The sequence below is a fragment of the Patagioenas fasciata genome, chromosome 5 (assembly GCF_037038585.1).
Source record: "Patagioenas fasciata isolate bPatFas1 chromosome 5, bPatFas1.hap1, whole genome shotgun sequence".
NCBI lineage: Eukaryota > Metazoa > Chordata > Aves > Columbiformes > Columbidae > Patagioenas > Patagioenas fasciata.
In genome coordinates, this window is record NC_092524.1 from 6,112,240 (window position 1) to 6,136,016 (window position 23,777).

The 23,777-nt window shown below is 38.9% G+C and overlaps 1 protein-coding gene across 2 annotated transcripts; it reads right to left on the reverse strand.

The window, feature by feature from the left end:
• Positions 1 to 206: 206 nt before the first annotated feature.
• Positions 207 to 18,707, reverse strand: CCDC34 (coiled-coil domain containing 34). 2 transcript variants are annotated; one of them, XM_065839679.2, is made up of 6 exons: positions 18,428 to 18,561; positions 14,417 to 14,549; positions 11,871 to 11,978; positions 3,132 to 3,290; positions 1,676 to 1,817; positions 207 to 698 (listed from the first exon to the last, which is right to left on the reverse strand). In XM_065839679.2, exons 3-6 carry the CDS (start codon positions 11,973 to 11,975, stop codon positions 487 to 489), a joined length of 618 nt encoding a protein of 205 aa, XP_065695751.1. In that variant the 5' UTR covers positions 11,976 to 11,978; positions 14,417 to 14,549; positions 18,428 to 18,561; the 3' UTR covers positions 207 to 486. The 2 variants fall into 2 exon arrangements, with proteins under 2 accessions (XP_065695751.1, XP_065695750.1); XM_065839678.2 differs by lacking the exon at positions 207 to 698 and having other exon boundaries at positions 705 to 1,817; positions 18,440 to 18,707.
• Positions 18,708 to 23,777: the final 5,070 nt, after the last annotated feature.

The following is a 23,777-nucleotide window of genomic DNA, read 5'->3' on the forward strand; positions in this document are numbered from 1 at the left end:
CTTTGCAGGTGAAGTTGCCCCCAGCCTTCATGTCCCTCATCAGTCTCCCTTGTTTGCACATATCAGGTCCAGCAAAGAGCTTCCCTTTGTCAGCTCCTCTCCCAGCTGTGGCAGGAAGCACCTTTAAAATAACCCAGTTACACTGTGGCCCAAAAGAATAATTACATCGATAAAAGAGCTCCTTCAACAACAGAAGAGGAAAGGAATAAACAAACCTGTGCATTTTATTAGTATTGAGGTACAGTCCCACTACAATTGGCTAAATAGTACTTTTTTGTTGTTTTGTTTTGTTTTGTTTTTTTTTTACTAAAAAACAACATATAAAAACCATATAAAAAAGCTGATAGGTCAATTAGCTATAAATACAAAACATTCACAAACATTTTCTAAAAAGTAGAGCAGCCTGTTTTGGACATATAACTACATATAACTTCGTATTTATGGCCCAGTTCACTCAAGATCATAAGAACGGATTTGTTTTCCGCACTATAACTGCTTTCTGCACAAGGATCCAACACAACGGCTGCTCTTGGGTTTATGAATTACCATAGATGAAGATGCACGTGACTGACAAGACACAGGTCTCTTCTTCTTCATGGTAGGAACATTGTCTTCCTTTGGAGGAGGCACATGTACAGGTTTCCAAGGAATGGGGTTACAATATGCTGGAGCTGGATACAAATTTCCATTAACACACCCTGAAACATTTAAAAAATACACAGTAACTAAAAAGGAATACTTGCACTACAAGCTTTACAATGCAAGCAGTAATAATAATCAACTGGACTAAGAGACTCAACAGCACCTTCAGAGGATGACAGCACAGGCACGTCACATAATTGAAATGAATCAAAGTAATGAATCTTCCACCTTTTTTTATATACTAATAAATGGCATATTCTTCATCTCTATTAAAAAAAAGGGAAGGTCAAATGCTGTGAAACATTCAGAATGCTCAGCCCTTTGTATATCTAAAAGCTGTTGTATGTCTACGAATTGGTTGCTCTGCATTGTTTCAAAGCATTTATAACTTCCTGTCACCAAATACGCAAAGCTCACACATTTTTCCATCTTTGTTTAACTGTTATTCTTCATTTTTTTGAGGTGACAAATACAGTAATTATCCACATACACATTAATAATCTAGGGTCCATAAGGCAATATCAGAAAACCTAAAATGCAACAGAAGGAACATGTTGCCCTGTCAGTCATTTGTCTGTAGTGAAATTTCAGTGTATACATCATATGGTTGGGTAAAACAAAGTCTGTAACATATTGTATTGCATGAATGCAACTGAGTATATAAATGCTTTTCAAAAATCACTTGAACAAGTAATTGGAGCTGTTGGGAAGTAATGAAAGTCCAAAAACAAACCCACAAAGGTAAAACGTATCACCATCTACAAATGGATGTAAGCAGAAGAGCAAACGTCGTTCACCTGCTTTATACATTTGCTAAAATCTTCAGAGCCTGGACTTCAGGTCCTAAAGTATTTTCTGTTGCTAGTTCAAATAATAATAATTTAAATTCTATGAAAACAATAAAGACAAAAGTGTATCTGTGTGTATGTATATATACACATATATATTTAAACAAAATTTAATTATTTTACATTGATTAGAGGGAAGGAACCACAACCCTAACTCACTACATACGTGCAGCAGGAGTACAGACCTGTAGACTTCCCATGTGGGAAGCCATAACCATTTAAAACAGGACGTGGTTTATTTCTGGCATTATGTAGCCATTCCTTAAAGATCTTCTCCGATCTCTCTTTCTTTTCCTGTAGTTCAGCTTCCCTTTCTTTTTCTTTCTCCTAAAAATTAAAAAAAAAAAAAAAAAAAAACCTAAGATATAACAAAGTACTCTACAATATACACAGAATTGTAAATAAATCTTTTGCAGATTCCAAGACTGCTGAATATATTTCCAATACAAATGTTTAAGTACAGCAGCTGGATTTAAACTCAGTTTAATTGATAAGAACCTATGTAATGAAGATGTAACTATAAGAATGCACATGTTTTAAGCCTGTCTGATGACTTGAATTTTCTTGGGTTTCAGGCTCCTTGTGCTGTGCAATGTAGCAGCTCAGCAGAGACCCAGAACCAGTTTGTTAAGCAGGAAATAAACACCATCAGTACAGAATATTTAAGCGTGTTTCAATTATATGGGAAATTGTGAAATACTACAAAATTAATGTCACTAAGGTCTGAAAACTGATCTGATACAGGTAACAGTGTTTCAAAGTTAATCTGAATAAATTATGATACATACTTGTGAAATACTTACAAATGGGTTCTGCACTTTAAAAACAACTGCTATAATTACAGAGGGAATATAGATAAATTTCTCTCATCACAATTGTCCCCCACACTTAGCTACAACAGTAGTGTAGCACTCCTAGGATATTCATATTCTACTGAAAAATAATACTGTAATGTTAATTAAAAGATAACCAATCAACTTCACAGATAAGACATCTGGTCATACATCTCCTAGTTTTCAAGCATAGTCATTACCAATCTGTGATATTTCAGAGGAATTCTGGATGATTCCTGCAAGCGTAGCCTTGACAGAGCATTTGTTCTAGTGAACTAGAGGACCTCAAAGCCCATACTTCAGGAAGCTTATACTAAGTGAGAGGTCTTGTGAAGCTCAATATAAAAACAGATAGGTGATCAATTAAAATAACATTAAAATTAGAACTCCTAGCATCAGATTGTTACGGACAGATATGAAGAAAACTGTTTTTAATTAAAAAATATGTGCAAGTATAATAATACCAGTGATCCTGGGAGAAAAATCCACATAATGCCACCTATTTTGTGTCTGGGTCACCATGCAACAGACTGAGTAACAAAGGTACACTGGGTGGCTTGTATTTCCCTTATCGTACCGCAACTGCAGTGGGTTTGCAAAGACTATTAACAGAAATGCTTTAATATGCCCCTTGCTTTGCTGATCATACTTTGAAGTCTTCAATGCACAAACACTACAACTTTTGCAAGTTCTTTTCATGCACAACACTGCCATCTGATATATTCTAATCAATTTAACCAATCAAGATATTTAACATAAGTTACAGATTAGGTAACTTCATCCAAATAAATGATTAGTTGATTAATACCTTCTCTTTCTTCTTCTTTTCTGCCTCTTCAGCTCTCTTCTTCTTTAACCATTCTTTATACTTTACTTCAGCCTTTTCTTGTAGCTGCATTTTTTCTAGTTCCCTTGTGGCTTTTTCTGCCATTTCTTTGCTCAACTTTTTTTCCCTTTCTCTTCTTTCCTACATGAAACAGAATAGAAACTTTTCAGTATATTTCAATGGGAAATTCTTTTGAGGAACAGTTAATTTTCTTACACAATTACAAATTGTAATTTGTAAAATCATATTTTAAGCTCTTTGAAGACAGAACCTGTTGATCACTAGATTCCAGATAAAGCAGTTTTAAACAGATAAACTTGTCGCAAAACATGGTAAATGATTTACTTTCAGGACTCCTTATGCTATTATGTTTGCATTTTATTTATTTATACATTTTTTTAAAACACTTCAGACACTTCTCAATATTTCTGAGACTAAAAACCTTTCTGAAGACTGTAATTAAAAGGCAGGGAAGCTTCTTAAATTACATATCCTTAATCACAATACTTCAGATGAGTTTAGCTACTATCTAGGCTGACCCAAAGTTAAATTAGGTCTTGTGTAAACCATGATATACCACGCACACTACCATGAAAGCCACAACTATTGTGAAGTTTTACTTCCAGTGAGACATCCTTACGAGAGGGAGACTCCCCACAGAACTGCAGACTTTGCAGCTGCCTGGAAATTATTCTGCAGACAGATCAGAAACTCTCCCTCTTTTTTCCTGCACAGACCGGCTTTTCGTTCATAAAATTAGTGTGTACCGCATTCCCAGCTGCTTTCATAACCTGTTTCATGTCAAACTCCTGTCACCCTGCTCTTCCCAGCTTCCTCCATCCTCGTCACTTTCCCTTATACAAGCCTATCAAAAATGCTAGGAACGTGTACTTAATGTACATGTTCTTCAATCCTCCCTCCATTCTCCTTCCACGTATACATGAGGGGAGGGAAATTTCTAATTTGTTTAAGCTTGGTGGGGTCAGATTGGCTTTTAAAAATTCTCTTTGATCTCATGTTCGAAACAGACATGATCTATTCACCAAACTGAATTTCCATATGCTTTAAAATATGATTACAGGTACTACATAAATTAAGGTATTGATTGTAAAACATGCAGTTACTCATTGGAAGAAAGGCTTGTTCTCCCACCACCCCACCCAAACACATTATTAAGGAGAAAGGATACAAATCTGCCCTGTGGGTTCATCGCTCTGGGCTGTGATCCTGATCCTGTCAAACCTCAGAACCCAACGAAGCCAGGTCAGGTCAGTATTTGAAAATTCCCACCCAAACCAAATCCAGTCGTCCCACAAAGCGGCGATGGTGACTCAGTTATGTGTCACACTGAGTCAATACCAACCCAGTGTTTCATCAGCAGAACTACTGACTTTTCAAGAAAAATCAGACCTATGCATATGGGGAGAATCATCTAATGAATTTCAAATTTGAAGAAGCATCCCGCTTTCTTCCTGACAGAAGATAGAAACATTAAATAATTTTCCAGGCAGAAAAAAGCCCTATTGCCATTGAAAAAGAGACACTATATCCAACTAGAAGCAAATTAATACAGTAGATATTTCTGTATGCTTATATCAATGATTAAACGAGAGGCTGGAAAGGGTAAAATGCAGAGCTGCCTTCTGTTCTGCATTTTCTATGTAGAGTGTCACTGAACAGAAATATTCCCAGAAATTCATGTTGTGGTTTATACTTTTAAGATCATTCTCACAGCAGTCCTTCCCAATTTTCTGCTCTGCAGCATGCGACATTTTTCTTTTCATACATAAGTGATGGTTCTATTTCATAGCTGTTTGCTCTGACATCTTAGTTCCCAAATTCTATCATCATTTTATGCTGACTGATGGCAAAATACAGGAAAAGTCCACACTGCCAACATCAGAACATACACCCAAATTTCCTCGTTTATCCTCATAATAATCCTGAACGTCAATCACATTTAGCAGCCTCAGAAATCTGAGTTGTTCGGCCAATTATCTTTGCAATTTAGCCCTAGCTCACCACGCTGAGCCCACAGAAATATCTCTTCAATCTCTTCCGAATCAGCATGTAAAAAGAAGAAGCTGAAAGGAGGTCAGTGAACCAACACGGAGCTGCAGTTGTCTGCCAGCAGGCAGGTTTGCAATGATTTACTGCTCAAGTTGACACATGTCCAAGCAGAGCCCACTGCAGCCTAGTAACTGAAGAATTTTAAGGTGGTTACACACATGGATCCTTCTCCCAAACTTCCTTTGTCATGGGTACTCAATATAAATGACAAGGTCTTAATGCACTTTGTCCCTGAACACTCTCAGGGTCTTCAGAAGAATGAACACACCATGAATGCTGCTGAAATACACAAGTGCTTGTATTTTAATCACCTGTCACCCTGAATTCCTCCTCCACAAGTCTATCTAAAACTCATTCTAACACTAACCATGAGAAATTAGTTCATTATACTTACAGAAATCTAAAAGTAAGTCTAGATGCAATTAAGATTCTGCTACAACCTGAAATTATAAACATGGCAGTGGTCATGCACAACCTCACAGGAAAGTTTTGAGTAAAGACACATCAGCACTGTACTAAAGAGGGGAAAAAAAGAGCCTGTTTTGTAAAGTATTCCAGGTCTAGATGCTGAAAAACTCACAATAGACAGAAAACAAACAAACAAACAAAAATAACCCCAAATGAACAAGCAAAACAAAAACCTCAAAACAAATAAACAAGCAATCTTATGAAATTAAGCCCAGAGTCACAAAAAGGTCAGATATGTAAAGGTAGACTCAGGTATGTAAACAGAATATTTAAAGTCTTAAATGCAAGCTGGTTTTCAAGATTGGAAAGTATTTATTCTAGATATTCAAGTTAACTTCCCTAACAAATATGTTTCTTGAAAGGGTTCAGTCTTGAGAAAGGTGAACATCTCAGCATCTCTTTCAAGTCTAAACTGTCAGCAAAAACCAGAGCACATCAGGTTCTACATAAATGCAGCATCAACCACTGCTTTGACTCAGAACAATTCAGTTGTTAGAACATGAACGTAGGAGAGGGAAGATCTGGATTTCATCCCCCTTCTGCCTGGGAGGATTCAAACTAACACGTCCCACAGTGGGGAGAATATTCCATCAGTCAGGCTGTGGGCTGGGACGACAGGATTTTCCACCGCTTCTCTTGAAGCCGTACCACTCCTCACAAAATAATTAACAATTCCTTGGATGAAAGAAAGAGAGCACGAGCCAGTGTGACTTGAAAGTCATGCTCAAACTGCTGAACAATCTGTGTTCTATATTAACAATGGTGAGATAAAATATGCATTAAAAACAAAAGCCTTTGGAGTAAGAGTTGGAACTTTCTCATAAAGACTGTCAGTCAATAGCAAAGTAAATTGTAAGAACAAAATTTCCAATGAAAAAGCACCGAAACAGAATTTTCCCATCCTGCACCTGTTTTCCATTAAAATTATATTTTTCAGTAAGTAATGGGGACTTACTGAAAGAAAAAATGAACAAAAGAAAAGCTGAACGAAGTTCACAATTAATGCTTGTTTTGCCCAAATTTAATTTTAAGAAAAAAATGAAAAGCGATGCCTTATTCTCTATTCAACAACACAGAAAGTATTAGAAATGCTACAGTCCAATTAAGATTGGCATTAGAATAATAAGTTTCTCCAATGTAAAATGTGTAACTTCGCTGCTTGTGTTCTTAGAACACAAGATATGTTATTAATATAGCATAAAGTATTACATGAAAGACTAAGACAAGGATGTTAACAACATGAGCTACCAAATTCTAAGAATGAAGTAGCTTTGCAGAGTCAATATAGTCAGGTTAAACATGACTGGAAGATACCATATTAAATAGACCACAGAGGGCAGAGTGCACTGTGCTAGTGTTAATTTTTAAAATACTTAATCAAAAAGCTCTTGTCATCAGGCCTGGCCTTTAATCCTCATATTTTATTCAGCATTAATGCATAAGAGGTTCTGAGTGTTACACCAAAGTTCTAAACAGTCACAGTAATTTACAGACACTTCAGTTTATGCAGGCACAATGCATTTCTCAAAGCCTTTGGTACTTCAACTTCAAGGCAATTAATCAGTAATTCAGCCATTACATGTACCTTATTTAAGTGCTCAACCCCATAGTTTTTGATAGGAATGAAAGAGACTCCACATCACAGGATCAAAAGTTCATGTAAAATAGGAAGAGGAAAAAAACTTGCTCCCGTCAACAACAAGCTTCCTATTCTAGGGCAAAGCATTAGGAAATAAGTCATATACACCTGGGGTTCTTCAGATACAGTGTTGCAAGCACAGTGCTCTTGATAGGCAGGCAAGCCTTAAACGCAAATTATGCTTAGAAACTACAAAGGCAGAGGTTGGGGCCCTGTTTACATGAAGATAACAACATTTCATATGAAACTACATAAACCTCCATAGTCAAAACCATCCTCAGTTCTTTAGAGAAATAGCAGTAAGAGGACACTGAATAAAGGAAGAACAGGAGCCTGGAAAGACAAAGGATTTTTAAACTAAACTCAACCTCATTCTTGGGAGATGAGATTGTAAGGGTAAAGTCCTGGAAGAATGCTACACATGACTTGAATTGACTAAGTCAAGGGCAAATGAGGGAAAAAAAAAACAGGTTTCAGACAGCAGCTTACATATTTTCCAGAACAGAACAGAAGCTTTTCACTAGCATCTCCAGAAACTTCCACTGAGTAGAACACAGTAAGTTATCAGGCAGTAGAACCAGTGCCTGGCCACACCGTGACGGAACTCGGAATTGAACGATATTGGACAAACTCTGAATAGCGGTGGTCTTCAAAGGAAACACTACAAAAGAAAGTATGAATGAGTGAACAATTCCGAACATCTCTGACCTCACCTATTGCTTTTTTTTTTGCATATTTTTATACCCAGCCAGAGTTTTGTTGTCACATATTAATCCATCAGAATTTAGATGAGAGAGAAAAGTCCTTGGAAGGAATCGGAAATGCAATTCCCAAATATTTTGAAGATGTTAAGCAGTTACTTCTTATCTTCCTTCTTAAACTGTAATTTACCCAAGTCTGAAAACACCTACCATCTACAGCCTGCTAAGGCAAATGGTCACAAAACTCTCATTTATTAAGCAAGAACATATCTGACAAGACAAAAAGATGCTACTATGGAGAGGAGATTTTCAAAAGGTATCGCACAAGTAGGTCCTGCAATCCAAATAATTCCAAGATACAGTTGGCGGGGGGATGAGGTGAGGGTGGTGTTGGTTGGTTTTTTTTAAACTTCAGTGGTGAAGAACAATGACTGAAGTTAACTGATCTGTTCAGTATCTACAAAGAGTCAGTATATAAACATGAAATGATAGACTTCAAAGGTCTCTTTTTTTAATGACAAATTCTAGCCATTCTCTACCTCTTCGTTTTATTTTCAATAACAAACTTCATTCCACTAAGCATGGGTCCTTTCTTGCTCTTCTCCCCGCCCCCCCAAAAAACACAAAGTTCCAGAATGAAGAGACACAGAGAAAATAAGTTTTCACAAATGTTAATTCTAACCTGAAGAAATGAGACAGTAGTTAAGTTTTCACTACCTATTCAGGATTTAGTTCTATGATGAGATGGGAACCAAGGATGTCAATTCCTTTCTTTTTAAGCTTCACAGTTCAGCTATGAGCTGCCTCCACAGAGCTCCCTACCAAGTTGAAGTCTAAATACAGCAATTAGCAATCAAGCAAACGTTGTAACATTCCAGAAAGATTAAGACGGATTCTAATGGCTTTGCTGATCTCTGTTCGTTTCTGCATACCACTCAAATCAAGGCTACTTTAATAATGAAAACATGACACTGAACACCAGATTTGCTTGCTCAGCATTTCTAATCATGCCCACCTCATTTTAATCAATAAATCTAACAATAACCCAGAACTGACTACATACAAAATCATGTTGGGTTCAAGCAGGTTTTCCTCTGGAATCAAAAGAACCTTTGGATATATTTTAGAGCTAAAATATTTTGACTTATATTCCTGTGACTTGTTAAAAGAAGAAGAGCTCTATTACAAGTCAAGTAAGACTATTTTTGTCCAGGAGAGATCTGGTGTCTTACTGAAAATTGTAAAGGCACTTGTAGAACCAGGACAGCACCTAAGAGTTGAATTTATTAAGTTCTTAGTTCCTAGTGAGTTGCAAAATTTTGCCATATTTGCATGAACATATTTCATGGTTTAGAACGTACTTTGATAGCTCATATTTCAAAATATTACTTCTAGCTCACTTACAACCTTTAAAAATCACAAAAGCTATTTACATAGAAGAATATTAAATGGTTATGATTCCTTCACTTTCAAAGAAAGTTTATGTAAAATGATTTAAAGCATAAAAAACTTCACAGCATGTAGATTTAAATATATATTTAAAAATAAAAAATGAAACTGCCAGTGAACAAAAAGAGTGCTCAAGTTTTGCTTCCTAACCTGACCCTAAAGGGCTATATTTCACAGTAACAACATCACTGCTGGCATTGCCATGCAACAAAGCGCAAGAAAACTGGTTTGGCATACAGAAAACCAGCAGAATTCTCCCATGCGCATACAAACGACCCAATTCTGACAAAAATGTCTCTTGCATTCAAAGATTCTCCTGGTGCTGGATGCTCAAGAAGAAGGAAAAAGTTCTATGTATGCTCAACCATGCCTTACTTCCTTCACCAGTCCAGTATCTAGCAGTGGGCCAGGACAAAGACTCTGGGAGATCTGAAATCCAAGCCCCAAAGTACCATCTCCTGTCAAGTAAAGCATTTCCTGCAGTCCACACACAGGAGCTCAGAATCAGGAACTGGATATGAGAAAGGTGAGTTCTTAATGTGTATTTCAGTGAAGAATACTGCAAGTTTTGCCTCATTTTTTGATGCTTCTAGGAGAAAATGAAGTGAGCTTTCCCAAATATGAGATGTATACGCGCGCCCCAAGAAAATCATAGCGACTGTCAGTGCTCATGGATCTAACCTTAAACTTTATGTGAAATCTTCATGTGATTTTAAACAACTTCTTAGTCACCTAACTGATATATTTATCCTCCAGTCTGTGTACAGATCCACAGATAATCTTGTGGAAACTTGAAATGGTAAGATCTATGCAGTTAATACCCTAAAGACAGCTAAGCTTTTAAGTCAAGTTTGTTGTTGATTTGAGTGCGGTTTACAGAAAAGACGAGCCAGTGAATCATCTGAATTAAATGAAAATCAGATTACTTTTGGTAAAAGCTTGGGACACGGCCTAAAGATGACCTTATCCTTCCAAAACATAATATGATAAAGTCCAGACACAAATATGTTTTTTTCCCTTGTCCTTTGGGCTGATGTGATTACCACAAAAAAGACCTCCTGTTCCCACTGACAATAAAATAGTTGTTAATCAGTAAATCCACAGAGACAAAGGTCTTTGGAGGACAGAAATAGGTAGAAGTTTGCAGAAGTTGGAAGGCAGAGGAATGGGAGGTGGCAGGAGAGAGAACAAGAACTTTAAACTGTGAACAATTCTAACAGGCAGTCCAAACTCTTTCAAGCCAACCAACAGTCAAAGACACCTATAATTTAATTTGCATTTTAGAAGAGAAAAATAGCATTGCTTGTATTGAATAATAAACGTACTTTTTGCTGTGTAGTTTAATAAGAACCTTCCTATAGCATAATAAACGCTTAAAGCAGCATTGGTTTTGGGGCGGGTTCATGCCAATCATCCAGTTACCATTAAGACTAAGAGCAATTAGGTTAGATCCAAGCACAGGTCATTCTGGCGGTTCCAGACTGAATCTGAAGGAGGAGTTCTGCAATGGTGAAGACAAATGCATGAGGTCTGGATATCTAGCCCAGCTGGTGCCACTGTGGTATTTTTAGTCAATTTTCATCTGATTTTATTCAGAACCAGAAGTACAGAACAGTAAGCAACTGGTATTGCTATAGACTATTCGATAACGAATGCATGTGCCCACAAACTACCACGGGCTCAACAAGCCCAAGCCTCACAAACATTCCCATTTTGCCACCCAGTACACGTGGCTGCTTTGTGTGACACAGAGCTGTACGCTGCCCACTGAGGTCAGGATTCTGTCTCCTGACCCTGGACTCAGGCATCCCTCTGAAGAGAACTTAAAAAAAAAATGTTGATCCCTCTCAGAAATGACTTTTTGGATGAAGGAATTCCCAACTGCTAACTGTGGTATACCGAGAATTTCCTGAATCTGGCCTCGCACCTCAATTATCCCTCTAAACTCTACCATACTATTTGCCTGTCCACAATGGTATTTAACTAAATCCTTCTTCGGGCTCTACTTGCTGTACAAGACATTGCAGTCAGTGAAGATGTACGTTTTACCCAAAATGCTTGGGCATTGACCCTAAGAAGTCATAAAGAGCAGGGTATACTGCAGACCAGAGCCCCAGCTATAATTAGAAGAAGGCTAATATAGGATAATTGTCAGTTATCTGGCTACTCAGCAAACAAATCTCTTTATACCTTATGAAAACCAAACCAAAACAAAACACCGAACAAATGGCCTTGGAAAAATGTTTCACTATGTTGGAGTGGTTTTATAATTTTCAATTAAAATAGCCATTCATTCAGCAAACTAAAAATATGGTTGTTCAAACAGTCTATGGAAATTTTACATAGGTTTACTTCAGCATGTGCTAGAATATTTGCAGCAAAAGCAATGTTTACCTCCTCTCTTTTTTTTTGTACCCATTCCTTGTGCTTCTCTTCAGCTATCCTTTTCCTCCTTTCACGTTCTTGCTTTTGCTTCATCTTCTCAAGCTGTGTATTCATTTCCTAATTAAAAAAAAAGTGTACATCTTAAATCTGTGGGCATCATCTCCACCAATACACTCAACACTGGAAAGAGTGCTGCAGTTAACACAATGTATGCATTCCAGTTTGAAATTTTTCCTTCATTAAGAGTTTGGAAAAGATGAGTGACAACACAAATATGATGAAACACAATCAATGGAAATGTATGATTTTTAGAATACAAACTGAAAATAATTATGTTAATTGGGCTTCGGAATCAACTGAACGTAAGAAATCATTCCTCAGCTTATTTAAATGCCCTTTCAGTCAGTGAAATCTTAATTTGCAGCAGAAGTTTTCTACAATACTTAAAATTTATACAGTGTACTGCTCTGCATTCAGGAAGGCATCAAAAGCTAAGCAAAATATTATTTGTAATTTTTAGTACCAGAACTACAGGAACTTCAAGGCTCAACCCAAAGCTTATTAAAGACAAAATTATCACAGATTTTAGCAAATGTTGAAACAGGAGTTTTAGCCTGAAGAAAAGAAATTCTGAAGTATCTTTATAGCACATACAGTATATAGGCAATCACTTATACCTCTCCAAAGAAACTAATTGATAAAGAAAAAACATGACTAAGATGACAATTTGAGATGTCTAGCTTCTCTAACAGTAGCATCGGCAAGAAGTGCTATTTTTCAATGAAAATTCATAGCTTCAAATATAGGTAGATGGAATTATTTCCATGAAACTGATTTTATGGTCTCTATGCTGTAGTCTCAGAGAGAATCCCTTTTTCTTGTGATGCTGAGTTTGAATTTATTAAGACATCAAGAAAAAATAAGAGCCTACAGACAGCTCAAAGAAAACATTCACAATACAGGTATAGTCTGAAATTACAGTTGTTGCTCTATTGAGGCAAAGTTAGAGCAACTAACACCTCCTTGAGTTCTGAGACATTTGGGTTGCAGGGATCCTGGCTTCTGTAAAAGGGGATGGCACCATCAGAATCTCTAAAGACCCATCCACTATCGCTCCAAACGTTCATCCACATTTCCAATGTTCAGGGCAGACTCAGTAAAAGATCTGGGGCTTCACAGCTGTTTCTTAGATACTTTTTACATGTAAACGTAATAATACATTTTTATATCACAATCACATGTTTTATTCTCTTCTGGCATATTACAAAAAGGTCGATTGTATTTTTTCTCCTCATATAAGCTATTTGAGTTGCCATCTAATGTTTTCAAAATCCTACAAATTAAAAATAAATGCTTACTTATTCCACCAATTTCTACAGGGCTTTAAGTAATGCTTGTCCCATGACTGCTCTTAACATACATTTAAGAGAGACACCTTCTAGATCACATTTAGTACTGTACAAATGCTATTGTGCGATACACAGAATAAATTGCTTTGGTTCTTCATCAAGACCACGTGAGAAGTCCACACACAAATCTCATTTTCTACATGACACCTGAAATTATTTCGGCTCTTTTTTTGTACTTAAAAATCAAAATAGGGATAGACAATTACCAAACTGGAATCTAAAGGGAAAGTCATTAAGTGTGTGGTGAATATTAATGGATCAGAACATATTCCTCCAGTTTAGCAAAAGATTTTGGTGTTAAGCTGACCACTAAAAGACTGTTCCAGAACCTTCCAGAGGTGGGTGTTTTATAAACAGCATGAGGTAGCCCACATAAAACAGCTGTATGTTTTATTCACGTTACAGATGAGGTGAAGCACAGAAAGTTTAGAATGTTGCTCAAGGTCAAATAGTAAATCAGTAACTAAAGTGAAAAGCGATCTAACTTTGATGTGATTGTTCTAACCACTACCCAATACTTCCAATTTGATTTTATACAATAGTATCATTTAATAAACTGCAACTACAAACATATTAATCAAGGAAAGATATAGCATTCTCACTTAATTCTGCCCCAGTATTCAACAACTGTTCATTTGCAAAGGGGCAAAAGATGGAAGGAGAGAAAAAAACAATGCTGAGGCAGGGGAATCTCTCCTGGGAAAGGACACCAAACAGTTGTGTAATTACACACTAAATGGGTAACTACACTATGGCTCATATCTAACCAAGCAGCCTGTCATACGTACACCCAGCACATGCCCTGTCGTGTTTTACTAACTACATGCAGGCATATGTACCCATGATCAAAATCAAGGTACCAATTATATAAATGTTTTAATCCTTTAAACTCAAACCATTACCTGAGAGATTGAAAAGCACAATATTGTACAGCACCACTTCAGCAAAGTACAGCATTTAGCTATATAGAATGCATGTAGCATGAATCATGTCAGCATTGTCAAACACAAACACTATGGAAGCCTAAGACACTAAAAAAAGTGGACAAAACTACTTGAGTTTCCGCAACCAAAACAAGACAATCCTGTGTTTTGGTGCTTGTTGTCTTCTGTTAGACTTAACGTAATGTTAATTGAATGTATTCACCTCTGCAGCTCTAGCTTGTAAGCGGGCACGTAGCTCCTTCTCTTTTCCAATGAACCATTCTTCCCATGGTGAAAGGTTATCTTTCAAAGGCGACCCTTTTCCCCCCACTGCTCTTTCAGAGTCTTCAGACTTCCTGAATTAAAAATGAGAAATATGAAATAATATTATCTATAACATATATGATTGAAAAGTTAAGCAGCGCTACTGACTTGAAAAATGACATTTCTTTTACGGTATACTGTGACAACAATTAGATTATTTTTCCACTTGCTTAGTAACCTCCAGAATGGATGAATAACATTTATAGAGTACATCTGACCACCCCCCTTACATTTTACCAATTAAATTCTAGCTTGTTAGTGAAACTATAGAACAGATTCAAACACTACCTTTTATGAACTAAACAAAAACTAACACCAGATACAAAGTGTCACCTTCCCTCTCACATACAGAAAGCAAGGAAAATCAGAGATTTTACAAACACATCCTGCCCTTGGTCACTGAGAGACCCCATGTATCCAGTGGCCTTTAGTTTGAGCAAAGGATAATCAAGAATATTTTTTCTTCTTTTGAGTCCTATAGAATTGGATTCATGATATCAAGCAACCTCAGCATTAAGAATCCATTCACTCTAATAGGTAAAGTTTTCCACCCTAAAAAGCTTTCTCAGGAAACATACTTAAGATATATGGCTTGTGTACAACACTCGTTATTATACAAGGTTCTGTTAGACTTAATAGGATACCTTGCATAACTCATAACTTCTTTACTCATTAATAATTCAAGAATCCTAGCCCCAGGCCAGAAATATCTTTTATAATATTCTATACATGTACTACCTCATAAGTTGGACGGTATATCAGGCTCTAAGTCAACAAAAATTGAAAATATGCCAATAGATTTCTTTATAAGATTTCTTCTACCTTACACAGAACTTTTTATAAACAAAGCAGTGAAACTAGACTTCACATCAGTATTTTATAGGGACATATAGGCTCTAGAAATACCTGCCTATCTACATACTTCACTACAGTGAGTAATTCTGTTTGCTGAATACAAGCTACAGAAGAGGCATCCAAACGAGCATATTATACTAATACTCCTGAAATATCTCTTTTAAGCATGAGATATCTGTTTCCATCAATACAGAAGTATTATGTGTTCACAGGGAACAGCGTTGCAAAACATTTTACATCCCAGTAATCTTTAGAACATATTTCTGTGATGCAAAGCATTTGGGGACAATGCTAACGCTAAGGAGTTTTGTCCTACTCTTCTCCATTTGCGTTCCCCACGTGGGTGTGCACCAACATACTGTTCATGCTGCAACATGTCCAGGGGAACTGATTCACGCTGAAACTACCCTGGAAAGGGGGTGTTTTCCCCACACAGAACCAGCTCCCAAACCTCTTTACGCTGTGTTGGCACAGAAATGTAGCACAATGGGACAGACAGGACACCCTGACACACAGACAATGCATGGACAGGAGCAACACAGGCCAAACAACGCCCAGGCCCAGAGGTGTCCAACACCTTCTGCTGCATCCCAGGCTGATTACAGGATTAACACAGACCAAAATTTAACAGAGACGGTTTTTAAACAGGTACATGTAATGAGGGATGCAACTTAAGAATGCCTAATAACACATCCTGTTAGAAAATAACTCTCTGAAACTTTATTAAAGATAAGGATAAAAGTATTATGCATTCAAATTCAGGAAACCAACACAACTTTGTCCAGACTTGACATTTTGGGCAGGGAAACTTCCTCAACACGTTCTTTTGCTATGCACGATTTGCATTATGGCACTTTGTACTAGAATAGCACTGACATGTTAGATCAACCTGAGAAAAAGTACTAGGAGAAGGAATTAATTCAGAAAAAAGTATTTACTATGTGTTTTCTTGTATTGGTGATTACAAAGTTCAAGTTGTCTCAAAAAATAATCCACAGTAATAAACTAAACACTTACTGTATACAAGTAAGAAGTAAAAGAAAATTTTAAGCAGAGGAAAACACAAGCTGAATATGAAGAATTGTTGAACACTTATCCTCTTCTGCAGTACTGTGTTTAAAGCTCTCATACTGCACCAGAGCACAGACTGGAACCCAGCCCTTCCCAGTGGCATCCCAGCCCCAGCCGCACTCTCCCTGGCACAGTGATCATGTATTTTGAGCCACACAGACCTTGAATTTCATGGGACAATTTTCTGAAACGCCAGCACACTCACAACTATGACCTTCCTCAGAAGAACTAAAATAACAGACTTCTCAAAGCACCACATTCTCTAGCACACATTTGTAGTTAAGCATCTTAAATCAAATTAGACACATTTGGCATTAGAACTGAAGTCTGATTAACAGAAAACACTGAGATTATCATTCACCATATAGTCACGCCATCAAACGTTAGCACTGATCCATAATGAAAGTATGAAAATGCTTAACATCATTTCACAAGGCCTTGTTTTTGGCTCTTCCCTTTGCAAATACTGTACTTCCCACGTTAAAAGTCTGCCTCCAGCTAATTTTTGTGCAGTTTTAAGAGAACAACAACAACAAAAAGACTCTTTGAGAGTGTGTGCATATGTGGGAGGGGTAGTGGCTGCACAAGAAGTGTTTTTTATTATTATACCTTTGAGACATTGGCAGTTATATGCGGAAGCTGCTGTATGAACATTTGGTAGACACTTATTAGAACACAGCAGCAGTATCATTCGGATGCAGCGCATGCATGAGTGAAGTTTTATTGTGCCTGCAGAGTTTAATAAGATTGTTCCAGCTCATTCCCTAACAGAGGTTGCCTTCAGTTACATCTTCCCACTGCAGGGAATACTGCAGCAACAGACCCCAAAACTGACAGCTGCTTCAAGTATAGTGTCAAGCTGCAAAGACACATAATAGTTTGAAATGAGTGCTATAGAACTTCAAAGAGGTGAAGAGAATTGGATATTGGGAAGAAGTAAAAGGAGAGGCAACAGAAAACCTGGAACAGGAATGATCATAAACAGGCTAATATGCTTCTCACTCTAAAGCAGGGGTGTTAAACTCATTTTCACCAGGGGGGCACATCAGCCTCGCAGTTGCCTTCAAAGGGCTGAATGGGATTTTAGCACTTCTGCATTTATAGTCCTAAAATTACACTTGGCCCTTTGAAGGCAACCATGAAGCTGATGCAGCCCCTGGTGAAAATGAGTTTGACACCCCTGCTCTAAAGCTTCTATTTCTGATTGCATTTAAACACTTTCCTTGGACTTTTAGCAACTTTTTCAATAAATGCATATAAGAAAAGTCCAGTGTAGCCAATACTACTCCAGTCCATCTTGGGAGGGGTGCACTGTTCTCCACGGGAGTTTGAGAACCGCACTGGAACCCTGCGCTCCCATGGGGCTGACCTGTCCTTCCCTTACCCACCAGCACTTGCTGTTGGATGTAACTGTCTTGCTGCTTACATCCCCCATCTGTTACTGCGCAGATCTGCAAACTTCCCACTGCGAAGGTCATACTCCAGAACGAGACATGCGCTCCCTGCTCTTCCCTCTTCTATTTTAAAGGGAAGAACAAGAAGAATTTATTCTCCTGTCAAGCAAAGGAGATCCCAAGGGAAAGAAGACATATTAAGTTCACATATAATTAACAGTGAATGAAATTAAGACACAGGAAGAACTGTGTGATGCACACACACAAAACTGATTTGGATGTAGCAAAACAGCCTTTTAGTCTCTAAGAATGCTGACAGGAATGGCTGAAGCTTTTTAACTTGCAAAGACCCTGAGGTTCAGGTCAACAGCTTATTGATACTCTACAAACGCAAGAAAATACTAAACTACCCATGGAAAAGATTGCTGTGACCTGCGAACTCCCAAAATATCTGAAAAGGGAACGAGGTGCCTAAAGCAGTTACCTATATAAATAAAACTATATTTAGAGGAAATAATCGTTAAGCCTCAGGCGCAGGGAGGCCAGGCCAGAGTCCGGCCCCTCAGGCCGGGCCCAGCCGCCGGGGTTACCTATGGCCTCACCGGCTCCGGGAGCCCGCCGCCCGCTCCTCCTCATCCTCCAGGCCGCTCGGGGAGCTGGGGCGGGACGCGGGGGAGCAGCCGGAGGGACTAAGGGGCTCCTCGCCCTCGGAACTGGCGGAGGACGGTGGGCTGGGGCGGGCGGTCCTCCTCCTCCTGCCGCGGGGCCGGGCGCCGCTGCTCATCCCGGCGGTTAACGGCAGATAACGGCGGTTAACGGCCTCCTCAGCCCGCCTGTCACCACAGGCGCGGAACGACCCGCTCTCCCGGCGGCCCCCGCGGCTTCTCCCCGCCCCCGCCGCCGCCATGACAACCAGAACGCCGCGCCAGCCAATCGCCTCGCCCGCCGATCGCCGCTCCGCCAATCGCCGCGCCCCGCCCCTCCCGCCTGACGGCCTACCCCCTGTGCCCGCCCGGCGGGAGCGTTGAGGGAGAGTGGGGGGAAACGGGGTATCAGAACCCCGGGAAAATGGGGGATCGGAACCGTCGGCCACTGGTTGTGTGTGGCCCGGTGAGGTCCTCCCAGCACACGCTGTGCCAGGACGAGGGAGGAACCGCGGCCCAGGGAGAGCAGCAGGCCCTGCAACCGCTCCCCACGGCCATCACTGACACTCGTTGTTCTTTCATATTGAATTAACATTTTTGCACTCTTAGCGGTTTAATAAACAGGAACCAGCAACTTCATCATAGGGCAACGAAGATGGTGAAGGGAGTGAAGCATGTCCCTTATGAGGAAAGGCTGAGGGAGCTGGGGCTTTTTAGCTTCGAGGAGACTGAGGGGTGACCTTATTACTGTTTATAAATATGTAAAGGGTGAGTGTCAGGAGGATGGAGCCAGGCTCTTCTCAGTGACAACCAATGACAGGACAAGGGGTAATGGGTCCAAACTGGAACACAGGAGGTTCCACTTAAATATGCTGGGTGTTCCTGCTCCGGCAGCAGGACTGGACTGGATGAGCTTTTGAGGTCCCTTCCAACCCCTGACATTCTGGGATTCTGTGATCTGCACAAGGTTCCAACGTGTCAGAAGATGGCAGCTTTGGCATTTTCTAACAGTCAAGTCAAAGTCCCCACAATCAGAATCTTGTTGCTGATTTTAAGTTCATACATGTGCTAGTATGATCATAGAATCAGTTTGGTTGGTAGAGACCCTTAAGATCATCTAGTCCAGCTGTAACATAACTGGCATTAACCATGTCCCTAAGAGCCTCATCTACATGACTTTTAAACCTCTGCAGGGATGGTGACTCCACCACCTTCCTGGGCTAATGTGTGTCCTTTCCCTTCCCTCCTATCAGTTAATCCTCCAGAGTCTGTAATTATTTGTTCTAAATAAAACAGATTTGTTTGTTTGCTTTTAAATACACTGTCTTTTCCCATTTACCACCAGCTACTTTGTCAATATTCCATCAGGGTTCCAAATCCTGGGATCACAGTCCCTCTTCACTGCTGATGTTGGGCCCAAATCTTTAAGCATGATCAGCGACAATCCTGTGTATCACCAAAGCTTTTAATTGGCATTAAATCTCACCTACCAAGGAGATAATCGCTGACAAGCATTGGGTAGATTTCTATAACTTCGACTTATTTTGCTGTGGCTGACCGAGCAGAAGCGTTACTGATGCTAACATGAGATACAGAAGTTTGAAAGTGATTGCAAATTTGGTTGCTCTATTGATGTAATTGTTCTTATCAAGAATCTGCAGTTTAAGAAGAAACACAGTTGCACAGGCAAATCTAAAAATTAGCAACAGTATTTAAAATGCTATATAAAATGGGAAAGTCATCTGCGGCATTTAGCTTGCCATAAAAATTGAATTTCAGTGGCTCAATATAAAAAAGCCATGAAACCTACACAACAATTACATGCGCCTAGACACCACCTGAAACGAGTGCCACGTGGTAGGAGACATTTCGATGCTGTCCATACCGGGGAATTCCAAGATGGGCTGTTTGGTGTTTGACTACATCGCTCTGCAGCACATTGGTATTTGCGATGTTACAGTAACTCCAGCCTCTTGCAGCAGATTGTTGAGCCGATCATCATCAAATAAAGATTCAAGTATTACTAGCTATCGTCACTAACAGGCAACAAATTACACCTGTTAAATTAAGCTGATTATTCAGGTATTAGAAACAACATAATATCATTAGAACCTAAATTTCATGCCAAGCAAAGTCACAAGAGGAAAATTTCAAATCAGATTGGATTCTTAGGATACCAGGTGCACGAGGCAAGGCCTTAGCTTTGTTAAACACAAACTGCCTGTGGTTTTACCTGAACGTCTGTGCCCAGGATGGCCAGAAATTCTGAAACAGATGTCTCAAAGCAAAGCAGCCAGCTGTGGTCTTACCAAAGACACAGATATTTGAGGCTCTCTCTTCCCTCCCTATATTATTATACAGAATAAGATAATTCCTTGAGGACTGGAAAACAATAACATTTACCTTTACAAAGGGAAAGTGATTGTTGTCATCCCACTCTTGGTTTCAGCCTTGCTTCCTGAAAAGCAGATTGGGCAAACAGCTTTTATTAACAAACCTTAGTACTGTGACAAGTGACCAGAGTTTATGCATCAGGACTGTCTACAAAGAGGGCAGCAAAAGCCAGGTCGCTTTTTTGGCAATTAAAGCATTGTTACCGGAATGGCAGAAGCATCCAACTTCAAATAGAAGAGAAAGTATAAAGCAATATTGTTGTTATGCCCCTTCTTACTGTTCTGCCCAACCTGTCAAGCCAGCTCCAGTCACTGTGCCCTGGTTTATACAGGCAAAGAAAGAGCTCAAACAATGTCATTTTGTCAAATATGATGGAAAAAACAATCCTGCAGGTTCAGGTACACAACTCCTGTAGCCACAGAAGGACTGACAAGCAGATACATGGCACGTTACAAGGACACGCTTCACGGCAAAACCTTAATTCTGTGAACTTAATGCCATAATAGGAAAAACTGTTCCTAAAAAGCATCTGCCATAGCAGGAATTGAGTGTCAACGCTGCTGAAGCCTCTCAACAAAATCAAATTGAAGCAGAAAAGTTGCTGCAAATAATGGAGTGTTGTGAATAAATATATGTACACACACCCCTATGGCTGTTACCATTGTAAAAAATCTGTGTAATTTCTCACCAAAGAAACAGGAAAAACTACATTCAGTCTGTCAGTGCTAATTGAGCCAACACCATCATAGACTATGGAGTATTTTCAGCTATCTAGAAACAGGGAGTTAAATTCACAGCAAACAGCCCTAAACCTTCTGTCTGTTGAGTCTTGCCAATCAGCGAGTCTGAACACCCAAACGCTCCTGACAAATTGCTCCCAAGTAATCCCTAATTACCATCCACAGTATCCAAACAGCCATTTTACGCAGAAAATGTCATCAAGAAAGCAATTTTACAGGTAACACACATAGAAGTTAATTAAATTCTAGGTATACATCAACTACCCTGAATCACTAACTATCCTGATTTGACAACTGTATGAACTATTTGAATTTGCCAATTCTTCGTTATGAAACAGCTGAATTTTAGAAATTCAACTGTAATCTGATCGGCCGAGTGTCCAAAAGCTTAAGAGCCATCAGAAGGAAACCTCACAGTTCAATACCAGGCAGATTTACTGCCAAAAATCAAAGGAGATTGCTTTCAGATGCAACATCTAGTTCCATACTCACGTTCAGTAACACAGAAATAAACATATAAATAATCCTACTGAAAAACCTTACCAATTTTAGGTACAAACTAAGGTTTAGACAACGTGCCTTGAAGAAAAAAATGTAAATCTTAATTTTGCTTGCAAAAAAGAAGATTTGAGCCAAATATAGTCAAATTTAAGAAGTCTTCCCCAGTCTTCGGATTTTCCAATGTGAGGATAAAGGCTGCAGCAGGCACAGGAGTGAAGAAGCTCCTCGGCTCTGTAAAGGAGCTGCCTGTACTTGTCTGCTGGCTATTTTTGTGCTGCGTTTGTAGTTCTGCTTGACGAGAGGCCGTGAAACCGGAGAGCCCTTGGATTGCTTCAGTTTCCCTTCGCGTTCTCATCTCTGCACCCACTCTGCAGGTTGCAGATGTGGAACCATCTGCTTTCAAGGAGCGTGACCCTGAGATGAGAATTTCTCATTTAGGGAAATGTGCAAGAGCTCTATGAAACACATTTATATTAAAATCCCATCTTTTTGAATCAATCTAGTAGTTTTATATTAGCTGGAGATCACAGCCCTCCTGCTCCTGAGCGGCCTTCACTCCTTTATCTAGTTTATGCTTCTGCACAAAGTCTTGATGTCTTCCAAAGCAACAGTAACAGATTTATGCGCTCATTTTTCAGCTCAAATTTTCAAGACACTTGCAGATTTTACTTTTGTTACTGGAAACCAGCCAGACACTTCATATTTTATTGCCCTCAAATCCAAACAATTTCCCTACAGTAAATTCCAGCGACCATTAACTAGTATTTCGCAGGTAAAACCTAAATTATATTTTCTAGTAGTGTAGTACCATGAATTCTACACATGAAATGCGTCCATTTGCCCTCCAAGTTCTTACAGTACACAACAGTAAAGAAAACACTCATTTGTGATGAAACATATTATCCCATTTCAGGTTTAATTTCCTTATTAACTGAATCATCTTCAACTGAACTTCAGTGCTAAGAGTAAATAGGTCAGATTCTACTGTACAATATGCGAAAGGTAATACTAAAAAAAATCTCACTAAAAATACATTTGTTATGCTAGTAGCAAAAGATCAAAAACATCTATGTAATTAAAAATTATTAAATTGAGAGTGCATGTGAAACAAACTCTGCCTTGTGCTCTTAATTAAAAATATTACCCTGTAAATTAAAACTGAAGGCTTAAAAATAGTAATCAAGGTAAAAACAATTATTGGAGAAGGGCGTCTTGGTATAACTTTGAAATTTCTGATTAAATTGATGATTAAACATAGGAAAATTCTGCTAGAAAGAACTGTGAAAGGGATCTAGACCAAAAAGCTGTTACCTAGATGCATTATTTTTGTAAAAGAATAAAAAGGTTCAAGATAAAGAGATCTCACCAGCACAGTGCCAGAGCAGGCCAGCAGGTCTGTACAAAATTACTCTTAATGGGGTAAAATGTAGGGAATACTTTAGCAATTTTATTTGTGACTCTGTTCCCCTGCAGACAAGCTGCTTCCTCAGAGCATCACAAGATGAATAAAGCAACAAAATGTTCACCTTAAAGTCGACGGTAAATTCTTTTTGTCCAGCCTTGGAGCTACAACAGTTGTTTAGAGGGGTTTAGGCACAATGTATTGAGACATCACCACTGCAAGCATTTTCAACTAGCTTTGGGTCTAGAAAAATCACAGC

Bases quoted from the DNA above. Each gene is read 5' to 3' on its own strand.
- CCDC34 (XM_065839678.2), bottom strand. From the start codon at position 18,621: ATGAGCAGCGGCGCCCGGCCCCGCGGCAGGAGGAGGAGGACCGCCCGC. The intron at 14,550-18,439 runs GTGAGGCCATAG...TTTTTAATTCAG, and splicing joins GCGGCGGGCTCCCGGAGCCG to GAAGTCTGAAGACTCTGAAA. The intron at 1,818-3,131 runs GTATTAATCAAC...TTTAATTTTTAG, and splicing joins AAAAGAAGAAGAAAGAGAAG to GAGAAAGAAAAAGAAAGGGA.